Genomic DNA, 25,445 nt, shown 5'->3' on the forward strand with positions numbered 1-25,445 from the left:
TTTTCCCCTCCTGAGACTAAGCCACTTGAAGAGGAAGTTTTCTGGTTGCTATTTCTTACTTCGTCTCTTAAACTGTCCAGAAGCTTAGTTTGTCGAACTGTGCCCATTAATCAGAAGGGTGGCCTGAGGCAGGCAGATGTTTATTCTCCAGGTTTTCGGTCTCTTGGCCCCAGAGCTAAGGAAGTTAGTGTTTCCTTGCCTAGACCAACTTCCCCTGGCCTGTCCCAGGCTCCATGCCCCAGCATGGAGGTGGAGCGAGGGTGTGAGTGAATAGTGTAGGGGCACCAGCAGAAACTGGAGCAAGGATGGTGGAACCTGGGCGTGGGTAATGAGCCTGACCTGGCCTTTTTATGTCATAGTTTTCTATTCCTGACTTCTTGTCAGAAAGTGTGCTGGCTTTTTTATTTCAAGTCAGATCTTCAGGGTGGGCAGGCTGGGCGAGTGAGTGGTCAGCGCAAGCTGCCTGAGATGAAAGTGTAGGGTTCCAAATTCTGATTTCAGACCCGCTCTCTCATTTCTTCTGACTGGTTCTTAGTTTTTCACAACTTGTGTGCTCCTGGGTGCAGTTGTTCATCCATTGCTAATGTGCCATTATCATGTCCCTGGCTTAGCCAAGTGTTCTAGAATCTATCTCAGGGGTAGCTTGCCTTGTAGCTTGCCCCTTGAGGGCAGATGTTCTAGGGATCCAGGCAAAACTGCATCAAGACTCTCCACTTCTCATGTAATTATCAAACTTCTGAGCCACCACACACACCTTATTCATTTTATTGGTTCATTTTTACTACACCCCTATTGGATATAGCCATAGTTGTGATCCTCAATTTACAGAGGAGAAAACGAGTTCAGAGAGGTTCAGTAATTTGCTCAAGGCTGAGCAGTAGTTGGTAAGTAGCTGGGATTACTTAGCAGACTGCCTCTAGAATTCCTGCCTTACTTGTCATCTGGCTTTGCATTCTCCCAGACTACAGAAGTATACAAACCCCAACCAGAAAAGTCCCACACAAACCTTCAGACAGCAGGAATCTCTGGGCCCCCGATGGCCCAGCGTGGAGGTCCCAGCTCTGCTCCTTTGACCACTCTTGAGTGGGTATGAGCCAGGCCCTGGCCTCTCTTCCCCCAGAAATGTTCGTTCCTCTTCACCTCTGTCAGGCCCGTGCAGCCTGCTGGAAAGAGCCGCGCTGACCTTGTGGTTTCTCAGGGGTGGCCTCCAGGCCAATGTGAGGGGGTTAGGGGGTGGCTCTGGGTTACCAAAGCAGGGTGGAAACACTTGTGTGTTGGGCCTTTTAACTTCTTTCGAAGGGGAAATCTTTTCCATTTACTAAAACAACCCCAATTCATTGTAGAAGATGTCCAAGTATGTTTTAACGAAGAGAACAAATCTCTATAATCTGTCCCACCAACTACCATTAACCCTTTGCACTCGCTTGCTTTTTTTCTCGATTCCTTTATTCTACTTGGGATTTAATTTTTTAAATACCCCAGATTTTACAAAGCGCGGCAGTAGAATAAAAAACTGGAGTTTCTTTTCATACAAACTTATTTATTTGGATTTCAAATTATTGATACATTCAAAGAGTATAAAAAGAGCTGCTACCGATGCTAACCATGTCGAGTCACACTCGACATCCGAGTGCAAAAGGTTAATACTGTGAAGCAACCATATCCTTTTAGACCAGTGCTGCCTAATAGAAATACAGGGCAAGCCACATGTGTAATTTTAAATTTTTTTGGTAGCCATATTTTTAAAAGTAAGACAGGTGAAATCCTTCCTATAAAATAAAAGGCTAATATGCAAATCAACCAAATAGCAGAACAATTGGTCGCTATGACACACACTGACCACCAGGGGGCAGACGCTCAATGCAGGAGCTGCCCCCCGGTGGTCAGTGTGCTCCCACATGGGGAGAGCTGCTCAGCCACAAGCTGGGCTCACACGGGGAGTGGGCCTAAGTCAAGGCGTCAGTTGGACATCCCCCAAGGGCTCCCGGACTGCTAGAGGGCGCAGGCCGGGCTGAGGGACTCCCTCCCCACCCCCATGCCCCCACCCCCTGAGTGCATGAATTTCATGCACTGGGCCTGTAGTTTAAATATAACAAATATAAGAATTGTTAGTGAAATCACATGCAAATTGTCCCCAAGGGCGGGAGTTCAACTGACAAGGAGTTAGACGTGCGCTGACCACCAGGGGGCGGTGTGGAACATGGTGGCCGTCAGCAACGCAGCGCTGCCGGCCCCAATGGGCCCCAATGAGAGCAGGACCACGGTGGGATGGTGGAACAGGTGAGTGGGCAGCCAAGGCGGGGGCGAGCGGTGGTCCCTGTTGCCCCACAGATCGGCCCTAATCACCAGCCAGGCCTAGGGGCCCTACCCGTGCACCAGGCCTCTAGTATTTTATATTCTTTGTGATATGTCTTTAAAATCTATTGTCTTTTACACTGAAAGCACTTCTCAGTTTGGACTAGCCGCATTACAAGTGCTCAGTATCCACATGTGCTAGTGACTACTGTATTAGCACATTTCTAGACTGCGTGTGGGTACACACACACACACACACACACACACGTATATATGTACACACATATTTTGAAAATATGGGATCATACTTTGTGAGCTATATATTTTTTTCCCTACTTAGAAACATGCTGCCCAGCCAGAGTGGCTCGGTTGGTTGAACATCGTCTTGTACACCAAAAGGTTGCTGGTTCAATTCCCAGTCAGGGCACATACCTGGATTGCGTGTTTAATCCCTAATTGGGAAACATGGAAAGCAACCAAGCAGTGTTTCTTCTCTCCTTTCCTCTCTCTAAATAAGCATGTCCTCAGGTGAGGATTTAAAAACAAGAGGGAAAGAAACACAGGCTTCTAAGGGCACTTACCTTGTAACCTTAAAGCAGCCTTGGGGGAAAAGTCGTGCTTTCCTGAGAAAGATGAAGGAGCTGGCCAGTGCTACTTCCCTGGGAGTGCAGGCACAGACACCCAGCTCTGCTGCCTGTGAGGACTGCTCCTTCACTCCCCCTTGCAGGCTGTTGATCTGAGGACCCCTGAGCCCAGTCCAGAATTCACAGGTCCCATGTGCCCATGCCCCCACATACACCACTTTGCTGAGGGAAGCAGGCCACATAGGGAAAGCTCCTAATGGAGGCTGCCATCCTGGGATGCGGTGTTTAAAACAAGCACTCCTCTCCTGATGCCCAGTTCGGTGCTCTTCCCATCACATTCAGCTGCCTTCCAAGAGCTTACTCTTGGGTTTGCAAGTAGCCAAGGTACAAAGAAGAAACCAGTGGAGATGGGCAAAAGCCTCCACATGGGTTTGTCCTGGGTTGCCTTTAAGGCCACCAGACGTTCTGGTGGAGGCTAGCCAGCTCTGGGGGGAAAACCAGCTGGGCCAGCATGGGTGCAGAAAGGGACATGGGTTGGCCTTGGTGAGGTCGGGACTTACAATCTCTAAATGATAGTTTGTCCAACAGTCCTGCCCCCCTGGTGCAGGGACACGTGCACTTTACACCAGGCCACTTTTGTGGCAAGAACTCATTCCTTAGCAGGTCCGAGATTTGTGGTAGCCTGGCTTCATACCCCCATCCCCCACCCAAATCTGCCTTAGTTTTTCAGCCTGTAAAATGGAGTTACCTTCTAGGTATCACTAGCTTGCTGCTGCCCACCCCCCGCCCCTTCATATGAGGGCTGGGGATGAACAGCAGACCTTGAATTAGCCTTCAGGTACAGAGGGCCTGCTTACTGGTGGTTGGGGTTTTGAAGACTGGGTGGATCCAGGGAAGGTGGTCTTCCCTCCAATCACTGCAGCACCAAGCAGCACAGTTTCCACACTCTGGGAGGGGCCTGTTCCAGGAACAAGAAAGTGACTTGGGTTTTACACTTTTGTCCTGTCCCAGATGGTGGGAGACCTGAGGATTCTAAGACACCATCCTTTGATTTTTTTCCCCCTGGGGTCTAATCTTATTCATCAAGCCTTTGGGTTGAAAGAGTTGGTACTACCTTTGGGATAATCCTCAAGACTTCAAAAGAGTTTACAAAACACTTATTTATTCATATCTCACTAGTGCCCTTGTGGTGGGTAGTAGTAGGCTCCCTTTTGTGGAGAAAGTTCTTCTCCATAGGCTTTTAGAGATAAAGGGGCCTGCCCAGGGTCAGAGTTAAAAACTGCCCGAGCCACTTTTCTCCCCACCTCCCCCTTTAAAGCATAACTAATAAGAGAAAAAGTCAGAGTAAAAAGAAGATAAGCATCAGTCTTTCAATTAGGGCAGGGGTCCTCAAACTTTTTAAACAGGTGGCCAGTTCACTATCCCTCAGACCGTTGGAGGGCCGGACTATAGTTTAAAAAAAACTATGAACAAATTCCTATGCACACTGCACATATCTTATTTTGAAGTAAAAAAAACAAAACGCCAAAAACACCCGCATGTGGCCCGCGGGCCGTAGTTTGAGGACGCCTGAATTTAGGGTATTGCAAGGGAGGCACTTAGCATAGCGACAAATAATACTAAGGGCTCAGTAGTAGCTTCATAAACGTTTCAAAAAGATATTTAACTCCGTTGGCCTTTCTCTCCAGGAGCTGTAGACACAGCAGTTCGTCCATTGCATGGGAGGCCCTCTTGCTGAGCACTGGAAAAGGGTTATGAGGAGAACATTGGCAGCTTGGGAATGCCAGGCTGCAAAAGTTCCCCATTGGCTGCAGCTTGGCTTGTAGCTGCTCTAGGATATTCTCTGACATTCCAGGCTTTCTGGTCCCTCCTGACTTGAATCATCACTGGCATTTCCCCTTTGAGGTGGCAGCTCCTGAGATCCGCCAGAATCCAAAGGGGCTTTGGAAGCCATCTGGTTGCTTCTCATTTTATAGGAAATCGAGATTGTCTCTTAGCCAAAGTCTCCCAGGTGGCATCAAGGAGTTCGTGATGCCCATGCTAGGTCTCACTTCATTCCACCCTGTTCCTTCAAGGAGAAAGAAACAGGAGCCCCTTTGAGTGGCGGTGCTGCAGGCATATAGACTAAAAGAGGACTTGGCCTGGCAGAACAAGCTCCAAGGCAGGGCAGACCCAGTGTCACTCCTGGCCCTCTAGACACAAGCCTTCAGCTCTCTCCCCCCATTCTCCCCCACTCCCCCCATACACACGGCCAGCCATTGACACACCCTCAGAAGGCCAGGGAAGGCCTCTCCAAATGGAGAAGGTGTTGCCGGGAAATGCTCTAAATTTCCTGGAAACTGGCCCACCCTCCCACTATTCTGCCTTACTGATGAGCTGCTCAAAATGATTTTGGGAGAGGTGGGGGCACTAAGCAGACATCCAGGACTAGGTATGTAATAGGGGTGGAAAAATTTGTCAGTGGCCTTAATGAGATATTGGAGACATCTATATACTTTGGAAATAATAGCTAACAAGTATTGAGTGTTTACTATGTGGGAGGCACTTTTTCACTTAATTCTACAATCCATTAGTTTAGAAACATTCCTATTTACAGAAACCCAGGCCACCAATGTAGAAGTAGCAGAGCCTGGACTCTGCGCCCTGGCCCTTAATCATTGCACCACTCAGCTGCTGGTTGTGTAGTTGAGTGATGCAGGCTGACCTTGGGAAAGTAGGCTGTTTTCCTGACTTCCAGCCCAGTGCTCTTTCCACAGAGGCATCTGTTCCATAATTCTCACTTGTGTTTGCATCTTGTTCTTCTTGGGCCTTGCCTTAATCCCTCTGGAAGACCCTGGACCTAAGTTTACAGACCTTGCCTGAGATGAGGACAGATTGGGTCCTGGAGGGAAAGTTAGCATTGAACTTACCACCACCCATGTCAGCTTTCATATCAGCTACTAGTTTCATGACTGGAACCTTGGCAATCTTACCCACTCTATGTACTCACAGTACACATGTGGGTTAAATAGTTGAGATGATGAGCATTTTCAGTCATTGCCAAACTGCAAATATAAATATGTTTGTAGCTGCATCCTTTCTGCCCACAGCTGATATTGCAAATTGATCCCAGGCAGTCAAGATCAACCAGTCACAGGTGGAGTTTCAGTTTAAAGCCCTTATATAAACTGAACCCTCAGAGAATAGGGACTGTCTTGTTCACCATCACTTCCCCAGTGGCTGGCACACATACCTCTCAATAGCCAAGTTTGCCCATGATAGTCAACTTTCATGATAGGTTGGCAGGAGCACAGGGTTGGGATCTCAAAGCAAGTTGATACTTTGGGGGCAAGTCAGGAAACTCGATGTGTGTCTCAGTTCTACACTCTGTAATATGGAGAGGACAACATCCACCCTTCCTACCTCAAACTTTTTTTTTTTTTCTTTGAGACTTAGGTGCCATGTTAGGTGAGGAAGTACCTTATGAGCTGATTTGCCATGGTCATCAAGGGTAAAGAAAGGTAATTTACCTAGATGGATGGTTTATGGTCTTGTTCAACCCTCCGCTTGTGTGCTCCCTCCCCTCCCCCCGCCGCCCCCAACAAGACAGGGCCTATACAAAACCCCTCTTTTCCATCTCCTGTTCCCCTTTCCTGCCCGCCCTTTGTCCTGCATAAGCTCTGCACTTCCTTTATCCTCTCCTTTCTTTTCTGCTGGAGGAAGCACAATTCTCCTAGGCTTGGTGTGGGCCAGAGCCCTGGCCTTTGGGTTGCAGGTGGCTCTAGAGCAGTGGTTCTCAACCTTCCTAATGCCGCGACCCTTTAATACAGTTCCTCATGTTGTGGTGACCCCCAACCATAAAATTATTTTTGTTGCTACTTCATAACTGTAATTTTGCTACTGTTAATGAGTCGTAATGTAAATACCTGTGTTTTCCAGTGGTCTTAGGCTCTACAGCAGCGGTTCTCAACCTGTGGGCTTAGGCTCTACAGCAGCGGTTCTCAACCTGTTCCCAACCTGTGGGTTCGCTGCTGTAGAGCCCAAGACCATTGGAAAACACAGATATTTACATTACGACTCATTAACAGTAGCAAAATTACAGTTATGAAGTAGCAACAAAAATAATTTTATGGTTGGGGGTCACCACAACATGAGGAACTGTATTAAAGGGTCGCGGCATTAGGAAGGTTGAGAACCACTGCTCTAGAGCATTATCTTTGAAACTAGAGGCCCAGTGAATGGAATTCGTGCATTGTGTGTGTGTGTGGCGGGGGGAGGGGGGGGATGTCCCTCAACCCCACCTGTGCCCTCTCGGGAGTCTGGGAGCCCTCAGGGGATATCTGACTGAAGGCTTAGGCAGGGAGCAGGTCTAAGCCAGAAGTCGGACATCCTTAGTGCTGCCTTGGAGGTGGGAGAGGCTCCTGCCACCGAGCCCAGCTTGGGGCTTCTGCTGAGCAGTACTCCCCTGTGGGAGTGCACTGACCACCAGGGTCAGGCACCCGGGGCCCGGGCTTCCCTCCGGCCCCGGCTTCCTATGGTCCTGTCTAATTAGCCAGTGCTTTGATTCCTGGCTCTGCTTGCCCTTCTTCCCCTGTGCTGAGTGGCGTTATCCCCAGCTGGCAGGTGAGCTGATGGGCTTAGGGAAGTGGATTCTGGTGCCAGTGGCTACTCTGTAGGGAGTGTAGGCTTGAGCTGGAGCCCCTTGGGAACCTAAAGAACCTAGTGTTTGTCTGCTGCAGAGCTGAGAGGCCTAGGGTAGACTGGGATTTCAGGTACTTGGAGTCAGATACCTTTACATTTTGTTACCTTTGGCGAGTCATTTAGCCTCTGCGTCTCCTCTAGAACTGGAATAGCCTTTGTAAAGACTAAAAAACCTAATACACAAAAGCCCACAGCAGGAGGCCTAACAAATGCTTAGTAAGTGTAACTATTCTTAATTAAGGGACCCAGACCCCAGAGCACTGGGTGAGCAAAATGGCCTGGGGTAAGAGTAGAGGCTCTTTGGCTGTAAGGAGGAGGCAGGCAGACAGTCTCTTCAGAGCCTTCATTCTTCTCCCTCTGGTACTGCCATAGTTTGGAGCTTGTTGTGAAACTAAACCCTGAGCCCATCCCAGACCCATCCTTTGTGACCTCATATCTGTCAAGACACTCAGCTTGTGGCTTCTTGACCTGACCGGTATTGGTTCCTAATGCTGGAAATTGGACTAGTGGATAAATGGAAGGGATGTGCTCTTCATGCACTCTTCCTGGCTGCTCTTTGTGTGTGTGTGTGTGTGTGTGTGTGTAATGGAAGCACATTACCTCCTGCTCTTGTGGGCCTGGTAATTCCTGTCTGCAAGCGGGGAGACTGGAGACCAGGGTCCCTTCCTGGTGGTCTCACTCATTGTCAGCTCAGTTCTCAAACATCAATTGGCATCAGCATTGCACAGGAAACTTGTTAAAGCTGCAGATACTAATCTAACTGCCCCTCTCCCCAACCTGATTTCTGGAGCGTGCGGGAAGATAGGAATCTGCATTTTAACCAAGGCTGCCCCTCCCCCCGGATCCCCCCTTCCCCCAGGTGTCCTTAGATTGCAGAAGTATGGTATTGCAAGCCTGCAGCTCATCAGTCTGGGTTTTCACAGCTGTGAAGTGAGGGTGTTTTTTTTTTTTTTTAATATATATATAAACTTCTTCACAGGAACTCTAGATGAGTGGGAGATGAAGTGGCAAAGGGGCTTGGGCTCTGCCACTTATTTCTCTTTTCAAGAAACTATTTAATATTTAATACAAAAGAATGTAAGAGTAAAAGAAAAGGATTAAAATGAGAATCTATGCATCCACTAACGGTGTTAAGAAGTGCAGCCTGGAAAGCTGGCTTCATCTGAAGTTGTGGTTCGAGTGATAAATGAGCATGAGATGACAGGTACCCTCTGCCCTGACCACAGGCCTCTGAATGGAGAAACTGAAGACACCCTGGTGGGAATTTTTGCCCAGCTCCCACAGCAAGGGCTGTAGGTTCTGCCCCACGACTGGCATCCCTGTTTGAGGCTCCTTCTACTTACTACCCCACTGTCAGGGAGCATGGCCCTTCTTTCCTATAGTAGCCAGATTTAGCAGATGATACAGGATGCATAAACTGAATAATAAGATAGTATAAGGTATCCCAAATATTTCATGGGACATACTTATTTTTAATAAATTACTTGCTGTGCCGAATCCGGTTTGGCTCAGTGGATAGAGCATCGGCCTGCAGACTGAAAGGTCCCAGGTTCCATTCTGGTTAAGGGCATGTACCGTGGTTGCGGGCACATCCCCAGTAGGGGGTGTGCAGGAGGCAGCTGATCGATGTTTCTCTCATCGATGTTTCTAACTCTCTATCCTTCTCCCTTCCTCTCTGTAAAAAATCAATAAAATATATATTTTTTAAAAATAAAATAAATTACTTGCTGTTTGTCTGAAATTTATAATTGGATGTCCCGTTACTTGCTATGATCGCAGTTCTCCTTTTATTTATTTTTAGCATCACGTTCAAGTATTGCCTCAAAGGAGACAAAAAGAATGCTAGTTCTGTGTTTATGATTTAATTTAAGCTGCTTAAATCCTATGCACTAGCAGCTATCATGAACCCCTTTCATAGTTTCAGAAAACCAGAGGTTAAGTCTGACTCTTCTAAGAACTTCCATGTAAGGTGCCTTTCTGCTTCCTCACAAACCTGCTTGCTTGGCCTTTTTCCTGTGTGGCCTAGTTGGTGCCTATCAATTTACAGGCTACATGAGCAGTGGCTCATATTTGACCATCTCACCAGCCTTGTGAGTTACTTATTTGATGGTGGCTGGTATTGAGAAGTTCTTCGAGTTGACTTCAAAGAACATGCTGTTAAACTGTCCTGTCCTGCTTCTTAGCCCAGCAGCCTTGTAAAAATGGTGGTGAGGTGCATTTTGGGGCAGGGGTCAGACCCCCTCTACATTTGCTAAAGGGGAAGCGTGTGGAATATGGTACCTGCTGCCTTCTGTGAGCAAGGTTAGGGAGTCTGCAGACGGGGCAGCTCCTGTCTCCACATCCATAATGTCCAGGGCTCTACTTCTTTCCACTTGGGACGTAGCACATGGCACTGAATCAGGAGCTTCTGGAGAGCAAGGCCAGCCTGGGTGACCTGGATTTAGGGAACTAGTCTCTGCCCAAGACCTCTAGCTCCCCATCTGCTTCTGGGCACCGGCAAGCCCCTTCTATCTCTGGAGTTTTTTGTAACTAAGTGTCCCTGGCTTGCAGGGCTGGAGTTGTTAGAGATTGTTCAGTCCAGAGAGCAAGAAACGGTTAGCGGGAGTACCCCACTGCCACACAGTGGATAGATGGCTAGTCAGGCCTGCTTACACCGGGTCTTCCAGAGAGCTGAGGTCCAGCCTTCCCTGGAGAAGTGTGAAGTTAAGTTGGGGGTGAAAGTGGATATACTTCATGCAGAACACCCCTCATTTTCTGTCATGTATTCCAGTTCCACGTGAGAAGTCAGTTTCCTTTTTTTAAGATATATATTTTTTTATTGATTTTTTTAAAAAAATTTTATTTCAGAGAGGAAGAGAGAGGGAAACATCAATGATGAGGGAGAATCTTTGATAGGCTGCCTCCTGCACGCCCCCTACTGGGAATTGAACCCAGGACTCTTCAGTCCACAGGCTGATGCTCTCTATCTACCGAGCCAAACCAGCTAGGGTGAGATCAGTTTTCTTAAAAACAAAGGGGCAGCCCAGCTGGTGTGGCTAAGAGGTTGACCTATGAACCAGGAGGTCACGGTTAGATTCCTGGTCAGGTCACATGCCTTAGTTGTGGGCTCGAGCCCCTATAGGGGGTGCACAGTAGACAGCTGATCAAGTGATTCTCTCATCATTGATGTTTCTCTCCCTCTCCCTTCCTCTCTGAAATCAATAAAAATATATTTCAAAAACAAAAAAGCAGAGGGGCAGCTCCTCTACTGCTTGGGTCCCTGAGCCCCTGCCCCAAGCGCTATGCCTGGGTGCAGTGGTGCACAGAACGTATTTGTTGAGGGGGAACTTGGCTTTCCTACCTGTGGGAAAAGCTCTGGATCTGGAGGCAAGAACTCGATGTTCAGTGCCAGCTTCACAAAAATTCACAGGTCACTTTGGGCACAGCCTGGTCCTTCCTGGGCCTCGGTTTTCCTGTCCTAAAGTAATAATCCAGAGTAATTTCTTGGACCCAGAAGCCTCTTCCAGCGGAGAATGCCCTACATATAGGTTAAAAAAAATGAGGTTGCATTACTTGAGGCGGTGGGTGATCACTAGGGATAGCGGGAAAGCAGTTTAAGGGCAGCAGAACGTTGCATGTGCCTTGGAACCTTCCTGAGAGACTGGCTCCTGAAGTCAGGGCCCAGCCGCCTGATGACTGGCCTGTCCCTCGGGCCTTCCTAGAGGAGTGTTCACCAACCGGTGGTCCACGGACCACTGGTGGTCTCTGAGGTCCGAAAGGTTGGTGACCGCTGACTTAGAGAGCCCACAGGCTGAATATGGTATGTAGAAGGGTTTTTTCAATGATAATTTATTGATAGCATTTAGAAAGCAGGAAGTTTCTCATTGATACCTACTTTTGTTTTTCTATTTTTCTTGAAAACGCAGAATCTCTGGCAACACTGTGTTTGAGGGTGGTGCCTGTGCTTCCTAGCCCCGCGGTGTCGGCCAGCCTTGTGATTTATGGTATGGCCTGGGACCTCTGGGTAGTCAGTCCTTGTGCTGTACTGTGTGACCTCTACTTCCCAGAGCTGCCCCCTGGTGTTTGGATTGAGGCACACTGGTTCCAACTCTGAGGACGGAGCATAGGTCTGGGCTCCAAAGGGGATTATAGCTGCCACGCTGCTCTGTCATGATGTAATGAGGTAAATAACCTTCCTTCCAGGAAGAGAATTTTCTGGGAAGTTGAGGAGCACCCATACCTATGTAAATTCCTTCATTCCATAAATATTTATTGTGGGCCTGCCATGCACAGGCTGCAGTCCTGGATTCCAGGGTCCAGTGGGCAGGTAGAAATGATCCCTACCCTATGGAGCTCCCAGTCTTTCTCACCGAGGGGTGGTACAAGCTGGTCAAGTCCAGGATTGGGGGCAGGCTGTACCTGGGTTTCTAACCCTAGCTCTGCTACTTGCTAGCCTGGTGTCCTTGAGCAAGGTAGATAGCCCATTTTCTGAGTCTCAGTTTCCTCACCTGTAATCTGGGAATCATCATCACACCTACCTCCTAGAGTTGTGGTGAAAAATAACTGAGCTGCTGCATGTAAAGCGCTTTGGCACCTTGCTAGGACCTAGTATGTGCTCAGTAATTGATTAATGGGTTAGGATATACACGAATGCATCTAGGCATTTTAGTGAAATGACACATAGAAAGCAACTTAGGCCAGTTTTTGATACATTCAGCACCCGGTAAAAGGTGGTTATGGTTATTACTCTTCTAAACAGAACCAAATGTGCTGTTTGGAAAGTCTGGTATAGGGAGCTGGCACTTAAGAGGCCAGGGACTTCACTGGCTGCTGATATATTTCAGCTGTGGTGACAATTAGCTTTTGGATAGGACTTTAGGGACTGGTACCAGCAGTGAGGGTGATCACAGCCATCTGAGGGCAGCAGGGTCTGTGTCCGCAGGGAGAGTGTGGACACCGGGCTGCTTGGGTCACCAGGGGCTAAAGATAGTTGACTGGAGCTGGTCCGGGGCCTAGCTGTGTGGCATCATGTGACTGGAGCCCTGCCCCTCCTCCCAAGCCTAGAGGCACAGACTCTGCAGTCCTGGGCTGGCTCAGCTGGTCTTTTGAGTGGAGCCTCAAGATGGTCTGACCTTCTGAAGGTTTCTCTCCCTCTCTCTGTCCATCCCTCCCCACAAGAGCACCCTTCAGCCCCCTCTTGTGTTTCATCTGCAGGTCTGGGGGGGTGGCATTTGTGGCGGGAGGGCTGGGCAGAGAGAGGCCTCTGAGGACTGTGGCAACAGCAACTGCAGCGGAAGAACTGGTAACCAAGGTGAGGAGGGTTAACCCGACATTCCTTCTGCTCTGTAGTAGAATGTTCCTGCTTAGGTCAGTGGGGATGGGATGAAAGGCCTGTGGTCTCCCAGCTCCTTTGTGACTCCACCCCATCCGCAGGCTGGCTGACAGCTGAGAATACACCTGGCTTTTCAGACTCTGCCCTAGGCTATTTGGAATGGAGCAAAAGGGTGAGGGATGTAACCCAGACTTCCTTTCCTTGCCCACCTCAACCTCCCCTTGATTGTTCCACTGCCTCCCACAATCAGGGTCTGGACTGCAGCTCAGGTAGAGGGTGGAGGCAGAATCCATGTCAGGTGAGCTGGAAGCGATGCTCCTTTCCTCCCAGGGCTCCTGGGGTTCCAGAGGTAGGGACTTCAGCTGGGTATTCTTGGTGACAGTGTCCCTTGTCCTCTCTGGGTAGGGGAGAAGAGGATTGTCAGGTTGCTAGCATTCGATCCTGAGCGTCACTTGCCCTGTTCTGTGACGTTAGGTTTCTCTGCCTGGGCCTTGGTTTTCCCCAGTGTGTAGAATGATACTTCTGCAGCCCTGCCATTGAGTGCCTGCCCTGTTGGCCACTCTGAGGAGGTAACTTGGACCCTTCTCTCTGTTAAGAGCACAGGTTTTAGAGTCAGACTGCTTGGCTTGCAATCCTGTTCCACTGCTTGCTGGCTGTGATCTTGGCAAAAAAAAAACACAAAAAAAAACACCCTTGCACCATGTGCCTTGGTTTCCTTGTTTGTAAAATGAGACCAATTAGAGGAACTAACTCAATGTTAGAACAGGGCATGGCATCTGGTAAGTGCTCAGTACATATTATCTGCACTTGTTAATGTTATCACAACCACAGCTTGTTGCTAGCATCTCTTCTGCTTTGGTGAGAAGTTTCTCTCTCCTCATACCTCTAGACCTAATATTACCACCTTCTGTTCAGTTGAGGAAGGTGAGGCTCAGGGAGGGGGTGGTAGATAGTATCCCCAGGTGATAAAATAGATGAGTGGAGTCTGGCCAGGACCCAGCATTGATGATAGGTGATCTGAGTTAAGGCAGGTCTGGGGCCTGGTTCTAGCATTGCCTAGGATACTTCAGCCTGGGAAGGGCTCCCTGCTGAAGACTGAGGGCTGAGGCCATAGCCTCAGGAATTGGCACTTGGGAAGCAAAGCCCTTGTTCTTCTCTGGTGTGAGATGGTGTAGCAGAGAAGTGTGTGAACTTGCCGTTCATTAAACAACCTGTGTTGCCAGGCCCTGAGCTAGACACTGGGATTACTGCTGGGAAAGCAGCCTAGTTCCTGCCTTCAAGGATCGCATGGTGGGGGCAGGGTGGGATTAGGTATGTAACCAGGCAGTGAACACGTAAAGGAAAGCTGTGAGAGCGCCTAGCAGGGGCACTTGGGATCTGCAAGGGCTCTGAGGTCTCCCTTCAAGGAGGTCGACCGAATGGCCAGGGATGGGGCAGCAGGTGGGTGAGTGTGAACTCAAGCAAAGCCTAACAAATTACCTGCTCCCCAACACATATAAGGTGTTGTGTGTGTGTGTGTGTGTGTGTGTGTGTGTGTGTGTGTGTGTGTTGCAATCAGGGTAAACTCAGCCTTTTCAGATGCCAATCTCCAGGAGATTGGTGCCAGCCCCAAAATAAACCTTTGGCCTTCTCCATTCCCCTGGCAGTAAGGCCTGAAATCTAGTAGTCCTCTCAGGCCACCACTCTCGGTCCTATATGCTTTCTCCTTAGCCCAGACCTGTCTCACCTTTCACCCACACTTGGTCCCTCAGTTTCAGTTCCAGCTTCTCCCTCTTGGCAATTCTTACCACAATCTGATTGATGAGTTTGATTCTCCTGTGTACCTCTCCCTAAAAACCTTCACTAGTTTCCCCTTGGTTGACCAAGTTCTTGCTCCTTAGACTTCCTAGATCTGGCCCCTCTGAGTAGTTTTTATTTCAAAAGGTCAGCTTTAAGGATCTTTCTGGAACAAGGTAATGTAGGAAACATTTTGTCTTTTTATCTGGCTTTGTAACAGGTGTTATTGGGTTTAGCCCCTTTGTAGACTAAAAGAGACTATTTGAGGTTCTCTATTCCTCTTCTGTGCTGAGTAAAAAATTGAGTGACTAAATTTCAACTGAAAGGGAACTCTAGGCCTTCCGTATGCTCTTCCTTCTTCTCTAGCATGGCAGAGGTTTCTGCCAAAGCCTCCCTGGGGACTTGTGGTACATTTCCCTTCTTTCTTCCCTCTTTCCTGGGGAAATCTGCCCTGGAACCCAGTCTGTGTTTGGAGGGCAGTATCTGGAAGAAGAGCCAGGTTTGGAAGGGGCTCATTTGTAATCTGAATCAGTGAGTTGAGCCAAGAGTTTTTTCACACATGCTCTGATTCTTTTCATGTTGATTATTTTATGGTTTCTTTATTGATGAGGATAGGGATGGCTTAAAAATATTAAACTTCCTTTGTGCATTTAAATTTAGTTAGCATTTACATTTGACCCTTGAACAACATAGGTTTGAACTGCATGGGTCTACTTAGACATGGTGTGTGTTTTTTTCCCAATAAATACCTGTACTGTTTTGACCTGCAGATGCAGAGGGCCAACTGTATGCATTGATCTAATGCCATCCTCTCTAATAAAAGAGTAATGCAAATTAACCATCACTCTGCTACACAAGCCACGCCCACCAGCCAATCAGGGCAAGTATGCAAATTAACCCCAACCAAGATGGCTACCAGAAGGGAGGCTTGGGTTTCCCCGGCAACAGAGAAAGCCAAGCTTTCCACACACACTGGCGGGCCCAGGCCTCCACTCAAGGATACAAAGTTTCAATTATAGAAGGTAAACAAGTCCAAACAAAAATGGCCACAGCCACAGATGGAGCAGGAGGCTTGGCTCCGCTCCAGGCTACAAAGTTTCAATTGTAGAAGGTAAATAAATTCCAGATACCAGGGCCTCTGCTTGGGTCGCCAGGGGCATGGCTGGCCTGCAAATCACCACAGGCCCCTCTCCCAGGCCTTCCCACACCCCAAGGGAACCCCCACCTTGATCCAGGACACCCTTCAGGGCAAACCAGCTGGTCCCCACCTGTGCACCAGGCCTCTATCCTATCTAATAAAAGAGTAATATGCAGATTGACCATCACTCCAACACACAAGATCAAGATAGCTGCCCCTATGTGGTCAAAGATCCTGCCCCCATGTGGACACAAGATGGCCAGTAGGGGAGGGCAGTTGGGAGGGACCAGGCCTGCAAGGGAAGGCAGTTGAGAGGGACCAGGCCTGCAAGGGAGGGCAGTTGGAGGCAATCAACCCTGCAGAGGAGGGCAGTTAGGGGTGACCAGGCTGGCAGAGGAGGGAAGTTGGGGGCAAACAGGCTGGCATGGGAGTGATTAGGGGGTGATCAGGCTGGCCGGCAGAAGCGGTTAGGGGAAATCCGGAAGGCAGGCGAGCAGTCCTGGATTGTCAGAGGGATGTCCGGTGGGATCGGGCCTAAATGGGCAGTCGGACATCCCTCGAGGGGTCCCAGATTGGAGTGGGTGCAAGCTGGGCTGAGGGACACCACCACCTCCTGCCCCCATGCACGAATTTCATGCACAGGGCCTCTAGTCCTACCTAATAATAGACAAATATGCAAATTGACAGCACCTTCGCTATGCCCAAGCCACGCCCACCAACCAATCAGGACTACTATGCAAATTACCCCAACAAAGATGGCGGCTAATTTGCATATCAAGACAGCGTAGAAAGAAGCCAAGAGCTGCAGAAGGGAGCAAAGCTGCGGAGAAGCAAGCAAGCCAGGGGGAGGAGAAGGGAGGAGCGGAGGCAGGGCCGGAGGAGAAGGAAGGAGAGCAGGCGGGGCCGGGGGAGAAGGGAGGAGCGGAGGCGGGGCCGGGGGAGAAAGAAGGAGAGCAGGCGGGGCCGGGGGGAGAAGGGAGGAGCGGAGGCGGGGCCGGGGGAGAAGGGAGGAGCGGAGGCGGGGCCGGGGGAGAAGGAAGGAGAGTGGGCGGGCTGGCGGAGAAGGGAGAAGAGCAGGGGGGCTGGCGGAGAAGGCGGGGAGGGGGACAAGGGAGGAGAGAAGGCGGGGCGGGGTAGAGTGCAGCAGGAAACCCTATTGCAGGATTTTTCCTGCAACGGGAACGCTAGTCTATAATGTTAAAAGCGTGATATGCTAATTAGACCAGACATCCTTCCGGATGACCTTCCAGATGAACCCGGGGCTGCGAGGGAAGCCCAGGTCCCAGGTGCCAGAGGGAAGCCGGTGCCGGCAGCTGGGAGAAGGAAGGCCTACTCTTATTTTATATAAGGGACATGAGCAGCCATGGATTTTATCTGTGGGTGGTACGGGGCAGGGCGGGGGGAGGGGTGGGTCCTAGAACCAATGGGACAACAAGTTTTGGGGAAGTCAGAAGTCATGTGGATTTTCTACTGCACAGAGTTTAAGAGTCAGTTGTATTTTTAGCATTTGCTGTGTGCTGGGCACTTTTACTGCTCATTTAACTGTCACAGTGGCCCTATGAGATAATTAAGACTCCAGTTTTACAGAAGAGGAAACTGGAGTTGCTAGGGGAAGAGTATGCAGGGATTCTGACCCAAGCGCATCACATAACAAAGTGTGTGTGCTAAAGGACTGGCTGTCCTACTTTCCTAATCAGTTTTTGAATAATGGGGTGTCACAGACTTGAAAGTTGAGTTGTTGAAAGGCAGAATCTCAATGATTCGTGGTCAGCTACCCCACTTTGCTGGGAAGCTGCCCTCCGCTCCCACCACCTCACTCATTAACCCCTCTCTGCCCAGCCGCATCTCCCACCTACCCTCTTATTTCCTGTCATCCTATCTGCAAGCAGAGGGCATTAGAACTATGGTCCTTTTTGCTGCTCTAACATTTTACAGCTGTTTTTTAGGCAGGCACAGGGTGGTGACTTCAGTGTTTCCTGAGCACTGACTGGGTCAGGGCGACTAGGCAAGTTTCAGAATTCAGAGGTGGGAGGGAGGGGGCTGGTGCCTGTGCAAAGAATTGGTTTTCATGGGGAGCCCTTTCAGATTCCAGGCCCCATTGGGGACGCATGTGTGTTGCCTGGGAAAGGTAGGTAGGTGGCTGGGAGGGGACTCGGAAAGGGATGTGTAATTGAAGTCAGTAAGCCTATTCTTTTTTCCATCTTCCCTCAGGGCTGGACAGCAGCTCATCTGAGCCTTTCTGGGTTTTCCTAGGCCCCACAGGATTTGAACAGATCTAGGAATAGTGTTTAAAGGCAGAAGTAGTTCTCTCTCCCTAGTGTGCTTTTTTTGGGTCTCTTATAGGACTTAGTTCTTCTTGGGGCAGGGGCAGCTTGAGACCCTAGTTGAGAGCAGAACAAGAGCAGGAACAGAGGGACATTAGCTAGGAATGGGGCATTTCCAGCAAACTTCACCCAGACTGAAGAATATTCCGTGCATGCCCACACTAGCCACATTCTCCTGGTCAGCTTGGGATTGGTGGGGGAGTAGGGAATCAGTGGAATCTTTTAGTGGCAGAAGGGCTCTCTCCTTACCGGGAGACTGAACTTTCACTACTTTACCGTGTCCCTTTGTGATCTTGGTGAATAAAATATCAGGCAGGGTGATCATAGGATCTGACTTCCCAATTTTGAAAGAGTTTTTATTAGAAGAAACGGACAGTGACCTGAAAAACTTTGCCTTTCCTTTTCCCAGAAAGTCTTCAGGTATAACTCATCCACCGAATTTGATTCCCTCTTTCAACTTGTTAATGAACTTGATGTTGCAAGCCCTTGATGTTTTTCCTCCTGGTAGCATGCAAGGGGTATTGGGGCCAGGAGGAGGGATTGCCACCATGACTCAGGTGTAATCGAGGAAGCTGATCCTGTAATGAAATGGCTGCCTCTGCCAGGGTCCTGGTTTGAAACAGCATAGTCAAGGCGCTGGGTGGTATTAGGCTTCTCTGGATCAACCCAAGATTAGTAAGGAAATCAGTGTGGAGTTAGGAGCTTTCTGGGCCTAAGAGTTCCATCCTATAGGCACTGAGATTTCTGGTTCTCTACTCCCAGCACTGGGGCTGGGGTATGCTGTGGGCCTGGAGTTCACGGCTTCATGTATCAGAGGTGTGTAGGGTGTCTTGAGGGGCCAGTGGCTCTGGTATGGAGTAGAAGCCAAGAATGCAGTGACTTCAGAGTTAGAGTCAAGGAAGCACTCTACTCATTAAGGGAACATAGGTCTGATCAAGAAGTAGAACATTCCGTTTGAGACAGGCCTTGCAAATTTCTTTGCACAGAGACTGGGGGCAGTTCTTGCCCTGGCATGGCTGGCCAGCAGTGGAGACAGTGATAGGAGAGAAGTGGGTGAGCAGAGTCCCATGGGTCTGTCTGCGGGAGGAAAGGTTTAGAAACCCTTCAGAACTGTGTTGAGAAAACAAGTGTAGGAGTAGAAGGGACCAGATCCACTTCCTTAACACACACACACTTCATTTTTAAAAGCTCATGTCTATCTTTTTTGAAACTGCTGGAGAATGTCAAACAAAAATAAATCACTATAAACATACTACTTAACTCTAACTACTTACATTCCTTCCAGAGTTTCTACCATGTATGTGTGCATGTGCACATTTTTTGTTTTACCAAAATAGGATTGTATCTTATTTATTATTTATCTCTTCATATCAGTAGAAATCATTATCTTCCTAATGACTATAAAAGTTGTTAAACTTTAATTGAGACAGTTTCCTACTGTCGGACATGTAGGTTGTTTTTAGCGGTTTGTAGTTATAAACAGCACTTTGGAGGACATCTTTGTACGTGACTCTAAACACTTCTAATTTGAATCATTAGGATAAATTCCTAAAGGTAGAACGATTAAGTCAAATGGGGTTTCACTTTTTCCTTGGGAACTTGGAAGGCAGACAGAATTTTCCCTGAATGGCTAACTCTCCTATTTGGCTAGAGCTCATTGAGGACTGAGTTCTGGCCCTGGTTTGTGAGGGCTTATAAAGAGGTCCCTGGACTTCTTGATTGCTCAGTTAGGATTTTTATCTTGCCTTCTCCGTGATTACTAGCCCTGATCTGCTCACACACAGATTTCTAGAATGTTAAGAGGTATAGGGCTGTGAGAGCCTTCCCACTTCAAGAGTCAAGTTCCTGCCCTCACCGGTTTGGCTCAGTGGATAGAGCGTTGGCCTGCGGACTGAAGGGTCACAGGTTTGATTCCGATCAAGGGCATGTACCTTCGTTGCGGGCAGAGCAACGAAGGTACATGTAGGGGGTGTGCAGGAGGCAGCTGATTGATGTTTCTCATCGATGTTTCTATCTCCCTTCCTTTCTGTAAAAAAAAATCAATAAAATATATATATATATTTTTTTAAAAGTCAAGTTCCTGAGGTCTTGGCTGCTGATTGTCCTTATGAGCTCACTTTCCATGATTTCTTCCCTGGTTGCCCTTCTGGAGCCAGACACATGGTTGCCCAGACACATGGTTACACACATTGCTCTAACACCAATAACAAAATTGTTATTGGTGTTAGAGCACGCGTCCTTTAACTCTATCATGTCTTCCTCCTTTGGGAGCCTACACGTTGCTTGGTGGAGTGGGAGTGGTGATGGGTGTGAGGAGCTGGTGATGGCCCTCTCCCATAGGCTCTGCATAATAATTTCTCTCTTCTTGTTCCCACAGAACATTCTGCTCCAGCAAAGGTGGTGAGGGCAGCAGTTCCTAAACAGCGCAAAGGCAGCAAGGTAAGGAATAGGAGTAGGCAACCCATGGAGTCTTCCTGGTGGGTGGGGTGGCCTCTACCCTGTTCTAGCTGAGTGCTTCTGAGCTGCCAGGTAGTTCTGGATTCTCTCTCAATAGCAGGGGAACCCTTTCTGGGCCTCCAGTGTTGATGGTCCTAGTGGAAAGACTTATTTGGCCTCTGATCTCTTGATGGAGCTGTGTGTTGGACGAGAGGTTGAAATGGCAGAGGCAGGGTCATCCCAGAGCCTTCATAGAATGTGCCTTGCAGGTTGGTGACTTTGGAGATGCAATCAACTGGCCCACACCTGGAGAGATAGCCCACAAGAGTGTGCAGGTGAGTCTGAGGAAAGGGATGGGTAGGATGGAACTCTGTCTACATTTACACATTTGGCTTTTCAAGCTTTCAGAGCTTCAGGTCTTAAGAGGAATGGTTGGTATAATTTGGGCAGCACTGAACTATCTAAGCGTCACCATGTAAACCCTGGCTGTGTATTAGGGACTGCCAACTGCTGTCTATATTCATCATTTCAACTAACCCTCACAGTGACTCCAAAGTAGGTGCTTTGGAGGGTCTAGGTCCTTCCCTGATGGTGGCCGCTGGCCTTCAGTTTGCAGACAGGCTTAGTGTTAACAGGCCGAGGGCCAGCATCTCCTCCATCCCACAAACTACCTGGATGTGGTCCTGTTGTAGGGAGTAAATAAATGGCTTCTGTCAGTCCCAGCCCCTTTGTCCTAGAGATTGTCTCTTTCACTTAGACTTAAAGAAGCCAGAGAAACAGGTTGTCTCCCACCTCCTGCCTGCTTGACCACACTTCCCAATAAAAGCATCAGGCTTGAAAACAGGACCTTTAGAATGCATCCAGCCCAACCTGCCTTCGCATGCTCCAGCTACTTCTGCCCTGTCTTTCTAGTGATGGGGTTCCCTTCCGTCCATCCCAAGAGATGTGCAGACTCACCACACCTCCCGGTTACTTTATTTCCTACTTGTAGCCACAGTCCCACAAGTCTCAGCCTGCCCGTAAGCTGCCACCCAAAAAGGACATGAAGGAACAGGAGAAAGGAGAAGGGAGCGATAGTAAGGAGAGCCCAAAAACCAAATCGGATGAATCAGGGGAGGAGAAGAATGGGGATGAGGACTGCCAGCGAGGGGGTCAGAAGAAGAAAGGTGAGTGACTTGGAGTGGGGCTTGGGAGAAGGTGGCAGGGCTGCACTGTGAAGTGGCAGAGGAATGTCAGGGGCCCCAGGAGTCCTTAGGAGGCTGGCTGGTATAGGCTTCTGGGTCAGCAGTCTTCACCTGTCATCGGTCTGTCAGATCCTTCTCTTAATTAAACAAGCATTTGGTAAGCCCTCTTCTGAGCAGTGGGGCTCTAGCAGTGCACAAGGCAGGTGAAGTCTTCTCCCCAGTATTCCTTGTGTATCTTAATGTGTTGCTGTCGTGTGGAAGATTTCCATTGCTCTGGCTGAAACTAAAGTTAGGGCATAGATAGGTTCAGCTGCTCTAACAGAGATCCAGAGTAACAGTGATTAAACAAGACGAAAGTTTCTTTCTCTCACCTGACCCCTCAGTGTAAGTAGGCCAGGCCTAGAATGGCAACTCCGACCCCTTTTTATCTTGCTGTTGTGTGTCGGCACTTCTCATCCAGTACCGTTTGCTATTACCCTCTCCAGCTAGCAGGAAGGGGAACGGGAAAGTGGCTCCCTTTTAGGGACTCAACCTGGGATTGACTACTTTTACTCAGCTCTCCTAGCCAGAACTTTGACACAAGTCTAAAGGGAGCCTGGAAAGTGCAGTCTTGATTCTGGGCAACCATGTGTCTGGCTCCAGAAGGGCAACCATGGAGAAATTGGTGTTGAGAGTCACCCAGGAGTGTCCATCAAAGTGAAGTCCAGCATGGGAAAGGAATTTGCCCAAGGTCACCAGATTGTGATTCAGGCCTGAAGCCCTGGACAGGGGAAGAAAGTTGGGGGTAAGATAGCTAGAGGGACCTCCTTCAAGCCCTTCTGTGCCTATGCCGTCTTCCAGGGAACAAACACAAGTGGGTCCCATTGCAAATAGACATGAAGCCTGAAGTGTCAAGAGAGAAACTGGTCTCGCGCCCTGCTCGCCCGCCAGAGCCACGACACACACCTACCAACCGCGGGGAGATCAAAGGTATGTGCCACCTACTAAGGAGGGCCCGGTCATGGTGGTCACCTTCAGGCCTGACCCAAAGCCCTCTTCTCTTTACAGGGTCTGAGCCTGCCACCTACGTGTCTGTGCCTGTGGCCCCCCCCACCTCAGCCTGGCAACCAGAGACCAAACCGGAGCCTGCCTGGCCCGACCAGGATGAGACATCGAGTGTGAAGAGTGATGGGGCTGGTGGGGCACGGGCTTCCTTCCGCGGCCGTGGACGGGGGCGTGGTCGTGGCCGCGGACGTGGCCGGGGTGGCGCTCGAAGTACGTGAGGCCCCTTTGGGCTCCGGGATGTCCCAGGGAGTGCGGCAGGGGTGGTTGGCTGAGATTGCCTCTCCCTCATGGCACCCATTTTCCCTGTAGCCCATTTTGACTACCAGTTTGGCTACCGAAAGTTTGATGGTGCAGAGGGTCCCCGAACCCCGAAGTATATGAACAACATTACCTACTACTTTGACAATGTCAGCAGCACTGAGCTTTACAGTGTGGACCAGGAGCTGCTCAAAGACTACATCAAGCGCCAGATGTGAGTGGATGGAGCCTTCTTTCTGGAGAGAGGAGATGGGTAGGGGTTTGTGAGCTGCCTGAGTTTGGCAGCTGGGCAGAGTAGGACTGGACAGGCCCTTCAGTTGCTGCCCTGGCTGGAGCTAAGAAAGATAACTTTCTCTCATCTCTTAAGCTCATTGTTGATAAAGTTATTGTTTAGTACAGCAGTGCAGTGGTACCATATTTACCTTAAGAAAAGGACAGATTGCCACTAACCAAATAGAGAGATGTTTAGACTACCCCCTCTGTCCTTTTGTAACGGCTGCACTGCCAGAATGCTAGCAAACGTTTATTAAGTCCTCACTATTGGTGAGGCTAAGGGCTTGACAGGCATTCTCTTATTTAAACCTGCAATTGTCAACGTAATTCCTCTGAGCTGGTTTTATCCCCATTTTATAGATGAGCAAACAGTCCCAGTACCTTGCCCAGTGTCTCACAACTAGTAAGTGACAAGACACATAGTTGAGTCCATTTCTGTCTGATTGTAAAACCTTTGCTCCTGGCCACTCCGGTGTATTGTCTCTCAGTTCAGCAAGGGAGCCATACAAGGAAATAGATCATGGCACATAGAATGTGATAGGTATTTCAGGAATAGAGAAGAAGGGAGTTTGCCAGACATGCAAAGGGACTGAAGGGCAGAAGGAATGGTTTGACTGAAGGTTAGGGAGCCAGGAGAGGATAACATTTCTTTCAGTCCTTAAGACCGTCGTATGTACACTAGGGCTACAGAGGGAAGTCAGGTTGTATGAGGTCGCTGGGTGTGCAGCAGAACAGGAAAGGCATATTTGTAAATGATGCAGCAATCATTCCTGTTCTCCCTCCACCTAGTGAATACTACTTCAGCGTGGACAATTTAGAGCGCGACTTCTTCCTGCGACGGAAAATGGATGCTGACGGTTTCCTTCCCATCACTCTTATTGCTTCCTTCCACCGAGTGCAGGCCCTTACCACTGACATTTCACTCATCTTTTCGGTATGTCTTCTGGGGCTGGGGCGGCGGGGGGTTGAGGGGGGAGCATGGAGATAGTTCTGACTTTGCAAAGCTGGAGTTTGGACCAAGGCAGGAAACCTTGGAAGAACCCCCATTTGACTACTTCTGCCAAAGTTCCAAGGCTTGCCAAAACCGGTTTGGCTCAGTGGATAGAGCATCGGCCTGCAGACTGAAAGGTCCCGGGTTCAATTCTGGTCAAGGGCATGTACCTTGGTTGCGGGCACATCCCCAGTAGGGGGTGTGCAGGAGGCAGCTGATTGATGTTTCTAACTCTATCTCTCTCCCTTCCTCTCTGTAAAAAATCAATAAAATATATTAAAAAAAAAAAAGTTCCAAGGCTTACCCAGCTTCTCTCCTTGCCTCCTCTTCCTTCCCTCCCCCCTTTTATTATGGACATTTTCTAACTTGTTCAAAAGTGGATGATGGTATGATGAACCCACATCACCCAGCCTCAGCAATTTGCAACTCATGGCCAGTCTTATTCCCTCAACCCCCCAATTTGTTTCCTCTCCCAGATTACTTTGAAGAAAGTATTAGGTAACCTGACATTTCATCCATGTTTCAGTACCTGTCTCTAAAAGATAAAGACCTGCTTAAAAAATATCATCACAGTATCATTATCCCATGTAAAAGCATTAAAATTCTTTAAGATCACCGAATACTTGGTCAGTTGCAAACCTCCACTTGATAAAAAAATTCCTTGCTTTAGTCGGCGTTGTTCAATGGTTAGAACATCCGCTCAAGCACCAAAGTGTCTCGGGTGTGATTGCTGGTTAAGAGCATGTACCTTGGTTGCAGGTTCAATTCTCTCCCCCCCTCCCAGGGCTCTTGCAGGAGACAACCAATTGATGTGTCTCTCTCAAATTTATGTTTCTCTCCCTCCCTCCTACTCTCTCTAAAAATCAATGGAAAAAATACCCTTGGGTGAGGATTAATTTTTTCCTTTTAGTAGTTTATGAGACCCATGTGTTCTCTTAAGTTTCCCCTCCCCCCTGTTTTTCCTTGTAATTTATTATTTGAATAAAATGTGTTGTCTATCATATAGGACACTGTAGTCATTTAACATGTCTTATGCTCCAAATTTTTTGTAAACTGGTAATCTAGAGGCCTGATCAGATTCAGGTTTGGGTCGTCCCCCCTTGTCAATCAAGAGTTTAAATTTAGAGATAATTTGATTTTCCCTCTTGTGA

General features: G+C 48.8%; 1 protein-coding gene across 1 annotated transcript in view; it reads left to right on the plus strand.

Annotated features, from left to right (window-relative positions):
* Positions 1 to 25,445, plus strand: part of LARP1 (La ribonucleoprotein 1, translational regulator) — a 55,734-nt gene that overhangs the window by 15,172 nt on the left and 15,117 nt on the right. Inside the window, exons 2-8 of the mRNA XM_079770744.1 lie at positions 20,486 to 20,547; positions 20,814 to 20,879; positions 21,536 to 21,710; positions 22,569 to 22,697; positions 22,776 to 22,982; positions 23,082 to 23,244; positions 24,093 to 24,237. Of these exons, the coding sequence (XP_079626870.1) occupies positions 20,486 to 20,547; positions 20,814 to 20,879; positions 21,536 to 21,710; positions 22,569 to 22,697; positions 22,776 to 22,982; positions 23,082 to 23,244; positions 24,093 to 24,237 (947 nt within the window). The remainder of the gene's footprint in view (positions 1 to 20,485; positions 20,548 to 20,813; positions 20,880 to 21,535; positions 21,711 to 22,568; positions 22,698 to 22,775; positions 22,983 to 23,081; positions 23,245 to 24,092; positions 24,238 to 25,445) is intronic.

Source organism: Cnephaeus nilssonii (assembly GCF_951640355.1).
Source record: "Cnephaeus nilssonii genome assembly, chromosome: 5".
In the NCBI taxonomy this organism is placed as follows: Eukaryota; Metazoa; Chordata; class Mammalia; order Chiroptera; family Vespertilionidae; genus Cnephaeus; species Cnephaeus nilssonii.